A 10,569-nucleotide genomic window follows, 5' to 3' on the forward strand; every position below is an offset into this window, starting at 1 on the left:
GGGGGGGGGGTAGAGTTTGAAAATTGCCCTTTAGTCCCGTTTTTTGTCTCCAACCGGAACTAATGGACCAACCTGTAGTCCCGGTTTGTGTCACAAACCGGGACTAAAAGGGCTCGTGGGGCCTCGGCCTGACGCCAGCCTGCCACCACCACTTTAGTCCCGGTTTCTGATACAAACCGGGACTATAGGTCAGAAATGAACCGGCACTAATGCATAGCCGTTCGAACTGGCACTAATGATCACATTAGTGCCGGTTCATTTACAAACCGGGACTAAAGGGCTGAACATTAGGCCCCTTTTCTACTAGTGAACAGTAGTGGCTAGAACCATGAAAACTTCCATTTGAAGAAACACCTAGTTCTTCTATTATTTTTCTCTTTCTGCTTTTCTAGGCATATTCTGAGTGGACAAGTCTATATTTGTTAATTTGTAGGTCAAGCTTCACTCAATGTCATTGTTTTTCCATGGTTTTTACTTACCCGTGATGGGGTTTGTACAACTGACCCACCTGAATGTCAACTATGTACGATGAGTACAACATTAAAATAAAGTCCTTTGGGTCAATTCGTGTATAGACAAGGTAGTTAATTCTCGCCCAACTTGATCATAAGAGGTTCACCAGCACCGGCAATACGGTGCACATACCGATCGTACAATCTTGGGCAAGAACTCGCAATTCAAGGAGGAGAAGAAGGACGAGGACGACGGTGACCTCGCCGCATTTTCCGGCCTGTAGTCGCGGCCCTATTTTGTTTTTTTAAGTATTTTATTTATGTAAGAAACAATTTCAATTCGCCGGAATAATATAAATGTTTTGCCGAATATTTGTCCAGCTCGCTGAATTTTAGATTCAAAACAATTTAAAACATCCGCCTGGGGCCGACCCTGGGCCTTCGGTTGGGAACCAGATCGCCCCTAGGCCGACTTTTAGTGCCGGTTCGTCCCCAAGATGCTCTTATCTTAAAGTAAAACAAGCCAACATTTGAATTAGCAGCTTAAAGTAAAACAAGTCAACATTTGAATTAGCAGCTTGAACTAGATTAAGTTTATGCCCCAAAAAAAAAGGTGGTGCCACAGGAGTGTAAGCCCCGTTCTGTTAATCCATTTGGACCAAGTGAATAACTGTGAGATTAGCCAATTGACCCAGAGCCGGCCCCCTGTGATTAGGGCTCCACACTCGTCTCAGCCCCCCGCCGAGGCAGGGAGGGCCGGCTCATGGGCCGTCCACGTCTCCGTGGGCGCATCGCTGCGCATGGGGCCCGGGGACTTTCCAGGGCTGGTTAGGCCCGCTCACTTCATCCTGTGGCTAGTGCTCCCAGAGGAGCCATCTCCGCCTTATAAACCGCCTCGAACTCCCCTCGGCTAGCGGTATGGGACTAATCTCAGCGACCGGCACCAGCGCCCTCCTGCCAAGAGTATATGGGCCATGGCCGCTCAGCGGCTCCAAGTCCAAACCCTCGCTGCCAGTTAGGGTTTCTCTCCAGCCGCCCATGGCCACCGCCGCCGGCGACGGGACCCGCCGTAAGCGCGGCCGGGGCGGGAAGGGCCCCAACTCCGACCTCTCCCGCACCCTCACCGACTGCACCCGCCGCGGGGACGCCGCGGCCGCCATGGCCGCCTTCGACGCCGCCGTCTCCGGCCCGGACGCGGCGCCCGACCTCCGCCTCGCCGCGCACCAGTACAACCAGCTCCTCCACCTGCTCGCCTCCGCGGACCGCGCCGCGTTCCCGGCCCACCCGGCCGCCGCCGCGCGCCGCGTGTTCGCCCACATGCTCGGGGTCGGGGCGCCCCCCTCCGAGGCCACCATCACCTCGCTCGCCCGCGTCGTCGCCGCCGCGGACGACGCCGAGGGCGCCGACGAGGCCTTCGGGCTCGTCTCCACCATGCGGGAGAAGTACGGCCTCGCGCCGCGCCTCCGGTCCTACAGCCCCGTGCTCGCCGCGTTCGGGCGCGCCGGGGAGGCTGGCAAGGCGTACGAGGTCGAGGCCCACATGGCGGCCTCCGCTGTATCGCCGGAGGAGCCTGAGCTCACCGCGCTCCTTGAGGTCAGCGCCAAGGCGGGGAACGCAGACAAGGTGTATGAGTATATGCACAAGCTGCGGCGAGCCGTGGGCTGTGTTAAAGAGGAGACCGCAGAGGTGTTGGAGGCATGGTTTCGGAGCGAGAAGGCGGCGACGGCTGGTAAGGCTGAGTGGGATGTGTGTCAGGTGAAGGACGCCATTGTGGCGAACGGCGGTGGGTGCCATCAGCTGGGGTGGCTTCGGACCGGACCGTGGACGGTGCAGCGGGTGAGAGTTGGGGCAGAAGGCGAGTGCGGCGGATGCAGATGCCGCCTAGCTTCTGTTGATATCAACATGGAGGATACACAGAAGTTTGCTGACTCTATTTCTGGGTTGGCCCTTGAGAGGGAGACCAAAGCAAATTTCAGCCAATTTAAGGTGCATATATACTGTCCCTTGGGTTTGACTCCCTAGCTAACTTGGAGCATTGCACGTTTTGTTAAATGTGGTTAGTTTCTGTAGTTTACTGGCAGTTGTGATAGGCAGAGCAGATATGTGCTTGATTTTATTTCAATTAGTAGCTGACTAGCTGTCATCATGTGATTTACAAAGAATTTATTTGGGAAAACTAGACTTGTGGTGATATACCGTAGCCAAATTCAATATGTGTATATGATAAGCTTATTCGTTATGTTAACTATCGCCCCTGTTTATAGAACTATGGTTGTGTTAACAATTTGAGTCATCCTTCAAGACCTTGTGGTTGAATGCCATGTCTGCACAATAACTGCTTACTGAAGTAACTGGTCCTTAAGATGTACCGGTTAGGGGAATCCATTATTTTTTATATTATTAAATCATGACATTCTCCTGGAGATAGTGCGCCTCCCTGTTTTGTGCAGATGACTGCCTGGGGTGATATACTGTGGCCAAATTGAATGGGCTTATATGATTAGCTTCTTCATCTAAATTTTCAGTTTGGTCTGTGGAAATTGAACTACTGTAGTGTCAACACACTTGAGTCATACCTAAAACCTTGTGGTTGGTTGCCATGCCTGCGTAATACCTGCTTGCTCAAGTAACTGGTCCTAAAGCTGTAGTTAGTGAAATTCATAATGATTTCATATAACTAAAGCATGACAGTCACTAGTCTAGAAACTGAAGCCAGCTAACGAAAAACGCCAACCAAATTTACATAAATTATGATAGACAGAGCACATATGCGCTTGGTTTTATTTCCGCTAGTAGCTGACATTGTGTGATTACTAGGAATTAATTTGTGAAAACTATACCTGAAGAAAGTGCGCTGCCCTGTTTTGTGTAGACAACTACTTCTGGCTCACTGTAGCCAAATTAAGTAGGGTTGTAAACTAAGTTTCTTCGTTGATTCGTTTATAGTAACTGAATTGCAGTTGTGTTAAAACATTTTTGTCACCCTTAAAGGCTTTGTGTTTGGTTGCCCGACTGCGCAATAATTGCTTGCTCAAGAAACTGGTCCTAACCCAGAGTTAGGGGAATCCACAATTCTCATATAACTAAAGCATGACATTCACCTGTCTAGGAACTAAGGTAGCAAGGAAAGATGACAATCAAATTATGTTTCATATACTGTATTGATTTGTCTGTTGCTTTTATTTGGAGAAATACATGTTTATAAAGTTCAGAACATAGTTTTTCCATTTACAAGCTGAAATTTTGACTTCTGTAGGAGTGGCTGGAAGCACATAAAGAATACGAAGCTATAGTGGATGGTGCAAATATTGCACTTTATCAACAAAATTTTGCTGAGGGCGGTTTCAGCTTGGTTCAGGTCTGTGCGTCATCCTACACTGAATTCTGACATGCTGTCACCACTGAAGTAATTTGTACTAATCCATGTTCCATTTGTCATGCTTAATATAGAGCAGCTGGATGCTGTTGTAACAGAGCTACGAGATAGATATAGTGGGAAATGGCCACTTGTTATACTACATAATAAGCGCATCGCTAAGCTTATGGAAACTGCATCCAATAGGCATCTTATTGAAACTTGGAGAGCAAATGGAGCATTATACACATCGCCAAGTGGGTCAAATGATGACTGGTAATGTTCCCCACTTTCTAGCCGCGGATATTCTTGCACTTCTTGTTTCACATTGGTAGTATGCTTCAGATATTAATCTAAGTTCAAGTTCGCCTTATTCTGAGCTCGAAGTGCATCTCTTACTCTGAACTGCATGTATTGACTAATATGTGAAATTAGATTGTTGTTGATTCTCAGCATCTTATCAACTGTTACGTTTCCTGGGTTTGCTAAATATATGTGATATAACTTTGCAGGTATTGGCTATATGCAGCAATTGGATTGAACTGTTTGCTCGTGACTAACGATGAAATGAGAGATCACATATTTGAGCTCCTAGGATCATCGTCCTTCTTCTACAAGTGGAAGCAAAGACATCGGGTGTGCACTGCAAATCTTATGAATCATATGACCCACTCCTATTCCTATTTATTTTGTTAATGTGCAAATATAATTGCAATTGCAGGTCAAGTACACTTTTAATAAAGGGAAGGCGGTGCTTGTTCTGCCACCCCCCTATTCTTCGGAGATTCAAGTAAGTAACCAAGTCAGGTTTTTCTAGAGCTTACTATCATCGCAGGAATCCGGGACAGGGTCCTGGCATGTGCCGATGTTGCAACGTGCTGTTACTGATGTTATCTTCATTGCAGGAATCCGAGACAGGATCTTGGCACGTGCCAATAGAGGAGAAATCTGGTGACGAGAGAGCTAGGACCTGGCTTTGTATTGGCAGGACAGATCTCGCCAAACCACCCCGTGAACCTCCGGTGGCCAACGGAGTTGCCCAGGATTTATCTCCATCTGAGGCATCTAACGGAGCTGGGCAGAGGCAACCTGAAGAACTGGCTGCACCGGTAACTGGCAAAAGAAAGGATAGAGATTGATGCCGCTGCCATTTGCAGGCAACTGAAGCATGCCGTATTTCTGCAACGCGTTTGGTTCTGCGTCCCGCTTTAGTAGTCCAGGAACAGGGATGTGGTGTTAGCGACATCCCTGACAGCCTGTTTGTGTTTTACAAGCATTTGTAAAGCACACCTGACTTGTGTGCAGCTGTGCACCAATTTGGTTCAGTTTTCATCGAGTTTGTTTTTTTGGGCAAAAGAACTGCATTGTTTCAAAGGATAGTGTTATCATCCATGATCACATTGTACAACAGTGGGAGGTTAAACTGGTTATACCATTTGTTTTCCGTGCTATGTTTTTCCTTGGCAATGATAGTGTGAATAACTGAACAAGAGCGGCCATCGTTGAGTGTTACTCCCTCCGTCCAGAAATACTTGTCATTAAAATAGATGTATCTAGATGTATTTTAGTTCTAGATACATCCATTTTGATGACAAGTATTTTTGGACGGAGGGAGTAAGTTTCAGAAAAGCTATTAGAATGTCCATTTTGATGCAATGTATTTTTAGGTTACAGCTCTTAACTTGAGCGTGGTGATGGCAATTGGAAATTTAACGTTACCTGTGATCAGTAACAAGGAGAAACAATTAGCTTCAGAAATTTAAGGTACAAAGCCAGTGCTCTTGTCTTAAACCAGATTGGATATACAACAAAAACTGATACCATGATCAAGATATTATTCAGAGGCCGAGATGAATATCCATATACATTATTAAGAGACTGCACATTAAGATGCCAAGAGCTAAAAGTCTACATTCAGTTTCTGGTCAATGTCCGAGAACATCTCGAAGAAAGCTTTGAAGTGCTTGTATGTGGTGTCTATGTCTTCTTTGCCACACATTTCCCGAACGCTGCAAATCAATGCAATGGTGGTCAAATACTTGTAATGCAACACATGATTGTAGGAAGAACAATTATGAGGATGGATATAAATCGAAGCATATTATCCATGAGATATGATTGCCATTTGTCTACCATTTGCAATATCTCGGTAAGTCATTGTGTATGTGAAAAATTGAAAACAGAAGTCATATTAACTCATCTTTTCCAATTTTAAAAATTAAAAGGCTAGGTCTGGAAGCACTTTGTACATCACATTACATGTTGAATCAGTGTGCGATAACCAAAAGGTGCAAAGAAGAGAAAGCTGAGCATACCTGTGCATGGAAAGCTGAGGAATACCACAATCAACAGTCCGTATGCCAACACCGGAAGCAAGTATGGGACCAATAGTTGAGCCACAACCCATATCATTCCTTACAACAAATTCCTGTAGGGTATTCATTGCATCAGTACCATTTCTCAAACTCACTCACGTACTCGAAAGACAACAAATTTATATCTCATAGTTAAATAAAGAGTAAGCAAATGGGTTGTCATTAGCTTCACTAAGCCACCAGAAGGAATGTTCTAACTGTTCTTTAAAAGCAAAGAAGTCGAAAAATACCTGGACGGGAAGGTTATGAATTCGAGCTATTTCTTTGAAGAGAAAAGCTGTTACAGCACTTGTGGCATAACGTTGGTTAGCATTATGCTTGATAACAAGTCCCTTTTGTAGTTCAGGTCTGTGGTACTCTTCATGCTTGTCTGGATAGTTTGGGTGCAGGGCATGAGCCATATCCGCGGAAACTGAAAGGGAGAACACAGTTCAATCAAAGAGACTAGTCACAGACTATATATATCCAACAAACAGTATATAGTTATATACATAAATCTTACCAAGGAAAGAAGAAGTTAGTGCACGCTCTAAAGCCCCCTCCCCCATGGACTGATGCATCAAGGAGTCAACAATTCGTCTCATGGCCTGGAATATGGTTGGTGCACCTGCCCCTTGCATTGAATTTGAACCAACCTGAACAGTGTCATGTTATAACACGAGGAAGAGGAAGCCGGGCACAGAAACAAACAAGGGTTCCCTAGAAGATAGTTCTAATATAAAAATCCTTTGTGCAAATGTTTTGAATAACTACATCATTAAAAAGTAAAAACTGCTCTTGGTCCAACAATCAGCGATAATTCGTGTGAACATGAGCAACTACTGAGCTATAACTTTATCAGTGATATTTCTCATTCGCAACCGAATTAAGCATAAAGCCATCAAAACAGGCTCCAAGCGAGTATTAGGAATCTAGGATATGCATACATATACTTTTACCAATCAGAGCAGGGCTCGGTTCAAATACCTCTTCATTATCAAACAACGCAATCATTCTTATACCCTTCTCGTTGGATAACTCTTCTGGTATCTTGGAAGAGTCCATGAGGGATTTCAGCGCACAATAACATGAAGCAAGATTATCCAATCTACCAGAATAAATGAACTCGTTCTTGCCTCCACCAAGGCAGCTAGGTTGGGTATCACACACGTTCAACTCCATACCAATAATTTCATCCGATCCACAACCAATTTCTTCTGAAAGAACCTGTGGATCAGCAAGTTGGCTATAAGTGCAATTTGAAGCCAGCTTAGCAATCTAAAACTGAACTCTTGCTTCAATGATGGGCAAAAGAAAAAGGATAGAGTGTGGAATTACTTGCAATAGTAGTGGATGATGAACAGTCCTTGTGGAACTTGAACCTTTTTTGTCATCAGAACTGACAGTGGTTTCTTCACATTTTGTTGCAAGAAGTGGAGCCAGATGACTCTCTAGATTAGGCTTGAATCCTTCAGAATTCACTGTGCTAAAAGGAAAATAACTCAGTCAGCTACACATGGAAGGGCCAAATAAAATTACAGTTAAACAGGATATCAACAGGAACAAGCTACTAGATGCTTGGCAGCAAGCTCAATGAATTTGAAATGATGTTACCGAGATAAGCTTTCAACAACTGAGATGTAGATAAATAGTGGATTATGGGTAAAATGAAAGAATGTTACAATGGATAAATCCTGTTAAACGGGATATCAACAGTCTACTGAATGCATTGGAAGAATGTTACTGGGATAGGTCTCAAATACCATGATACGGACAATTTTTGTATTACAGAAATAAGCAATCGTTAAACTATGGAAGGGCCACAGAGGACAAATGAGGGAAGAAACTACAAGAGAACATGATACTGTAAGAGATGTATAAAACTCTATTGCTAGCAAGAGGGTAGAAACTACATGATAGATTGCATTTTAGCTCTCAGTGGACAAATGAAATAGAATAGTGATAAAAAGGGCATGAGAAATAACCGGTCAAGATGTATAGCCAGTGTCGGTACGCGAATGAGTGGTCTGTTCACTTTGACAAGCTTATGCTTAAATGAACCATCTGGAGCCTTGAGGATGACTCGCCCGGCCAAAGTTAGATCTCTATCAAACCATGTGCCCCACAACCCACCTCCATATGTCTGCACACCTACCATTTGATGGCCAGATTTGAAGGAAGCAGACCTTGGCTTCAGCTTGAGGCATGGACTATCAGTGTGGGCTGCAATTATATTGAAACCATTACCAACTCTGTACCTGCAGAACAGAACAAAGGCATTTGCATGTCTTTCAGATTAAATATGCACTTGTAGTTTGGCAATCACAAAATTTTGATTTGAAATAATGTTTTTGGTACTGAGCATTTATTGTTAGTTCGGAACTTGTTTTATTTGTGCCTCTCATTTAATAGCATGATGCCATGGGATATCACCCAGTTACCCAGAGCTTTTGCAAATCTTCAAAACAATGAGGAATACAGGCATGGGAAACTGGGAACACCCAAATTTTGATGCTACTGAGGTCCCTTCATATATTATAGGTATCTAAATCAGCAAAATATCATGGTCACACTTTTTGCTACATTATAACTTTCTTTGAGCGGCTTTAAAGCACCAGAATTAAAGGCTTGAGCTATATGATTCGTTAAATGGTTCAAGTAATAACACAAATGCAGTGTCGGTATGGAGAAGCGGAGGAGCTCTTCAAAGTTCAAACAAACTCACTTTTGCCCGACTGCAAAGGCGACCAGGCAGGACATGTTGCGAGTGAAGAAGTAGCGGCCACCGGGCTGCAGGTCCCAGTCGTCGTTCTCGCTGAGCAGCTCGAACCCTGCCGCGAGCAGCTGCCTCTTGGCCTCGGCTGAAACAATGGCCAACACAAACAAACAGGACGGAGTAAGCACTTGAATTCGCACCAACAATTGCCTAAATGCCAGGGCCCATGGTGCGCCGAATTCGCAATAAAATGTAGCAGCATTCGGTGGTAAGGCCGGAGAGCTCCCGGTGAGGAATAGGACCGAACAGGTTGAGGGCCTCGCGCACGCGGAGCGGAGAGGGGACGCCTGGCGTGGCGTGGCGTGGGTTATAAAGCAGAAGCTGAATCACTCACCGGTGGCGTGGAACTGCGTCCACGACTCGTTGAGGTAGTCGAGCAGGCCGCCGACGATGGAGGGCGAGGAGGGGGAGGAGGGGGAGGCGGGGTGGTTGGAGCAGAGGAGGCGGGAGGCGGGTGCAGCGGGCCTGGTGGTTGGGAGGGCGCGGCGCCAGGGGGAGGAGAAGGCGGCGAGCGGAGCAGGCGGCGGCCGGAGGAGGTGGAGGCGGAGCAGCGCCATCGGCGGCGTGGTATGGAGGAGGACGACGCGATGGATGAAGCGCAAGCCGCACTGTAGCTCCGTCCAGCGGTCCAGGAATCCAGCCACGTGCCTTAGGCTGGTCATAGCGGGAGTAACGTAGGTAGTAACATAGATGCCACATAAGCAAAAATGGTGATGTGGCAAGTAGTTGATGAGGAGAGAGGCAAATAGAGTAACATAATATGTTATCATCACATAGCAGTTTCCAATGCATAATGAGTCTACAAAGTAATAAATGAAGGCAACTATGTTACCACACCTATGACACTACCCACTATGAAGGTAGTAACATAGACTAGTAACATATGTATGTTACTAGTCTAAGTTACTCCCCACTATGACCAGCCTTAGACTAGCCACAATGCATAGTAATATACACATATCCCTAGACTATACTACTACCTTCATAGTGGGTAGTAACATAAATGTGGTAACATGCAACATTTTATTTATTTATTAGGTTATAAACTCATATTGCATTGGGACATGTGATGTTACAGTAACTAGCTAAGTTAGTGCAACTACCTCTCTCCTCATTAACTCATTGCCACATAAGCAAATTTGCTGAGTTGGACTCGATGTTACTGCTGAAGTTACTTCCACTGTGGCTAGTCTTAGAGCATCTCCAACAGCCGCGCTTCGCGCCGCGCGCAAAAAACCTGTTTGCCGCGCGCGCTTCGGCTGGTTTAGCGCGGACACCAGCGCTGGCTCCAGCAGCCGCGCTATAATGCAGCGCGCGCGCGCCGCTCCAGCAGCGCGCAAAAATACAACGCGCGCGACTCGCCGGGCATTTTAACATATATGATAGTTTGGACACAAAATGAGTTTGAAACATTCATCAAAATGCAATGAACATGTGAAATTTGACACAAACAAGTTGATGAATAAAAGTTCATGCCCACAAATTCATCCAACCAAGTTAAAATGCAAACTAAAGTTCAAGACATAATGAAAGACACATCAATCATCTTCCTCGTCTTCGTCCTCATCTTCCGAAGACGATTCTTCCGCCTTCGAAGATGAATCTTCCTCCCTAACCTCATCACGCACCGCA

General features: G+C 45.5%; 2 protein-coding genes across 2 annotated transcripts; one reads left to right on the plus strand and one right to left on the minus strand.

The window, feature by feature from the left end:
- Positions 1–1,382: 1,382 nt before the first annotated feature.
- Positions 1,383–5,258, plus strand: LOC119347744 (proteinaceous RNase P 2-like). Its single transcript, XM_037616309.1, has 6 exons — positions 1,383–2,438; positions 3,709–3,810; positions 3,908–4,083; positions 4,320–4,443; positions 4,529–4,597; positions 4,713–5,258. The coding sequence occupies exons 1-6, from the start codon at positions 1,491–1,493 to the stop codon at positions 4,944–4,946; spliced, it is 1,653 nt and encodes a 550-aa protein (XP_037472206.1). The 5' UTR covers positions 1,383–1,490; the 3' UTR covers positions 4,947–5,258.
- Positions 5,259–5,541: 283 nt separating this feature from the next.
- Positions 5,542–9,712, minus strand: LOC119347745 (probable aspartyl aminopeptidase). Its single transcript, XM_037616310.1, has 9 exons — positions 9,272–9,712; positions 8,887–9,022; positions 8,147–8,419; positions 7,500–7,647; positions 7,149–7,388; positions 6,685–6,817; positions 6,413–6,594; positions 6,123–6,235; positions 5,542–5,816 (listed from the first exon to the last, which is right to left on the minus strand). Exons 1-9 carry the CDS (start codon positions 9,705–9,707, stop codon positions 5,708–5,710), a joined length of 1,770 nt encoding a protein of 589 aa, XP_037472207.1. The 5' UTR covers positions 9,708–9,712; the 3' UTR covers positions 5,542–5,707.
- Between the last annotated feature and the right edge of the window lie 857 nt (positions 9,713–10,569).

This window comes from Triticum dicoccoides, unplaced genomic scaffold, assembly GCF_002162155.2.
Source record: "Triticum dicoccoides isolate Atlit2015 ecotype Zavitan unplaced genomic scaffold, WEW_v2.0 scaffold75142, whole genome shotgun sequence".
Taxonomy (NCBI): domain Eukaryota; kingdom Viridiplantae; phylum Streptophyta; class Magnoliopsida; order Poales; family Poaceae; genus Triticum; species Triticum dicoccoides.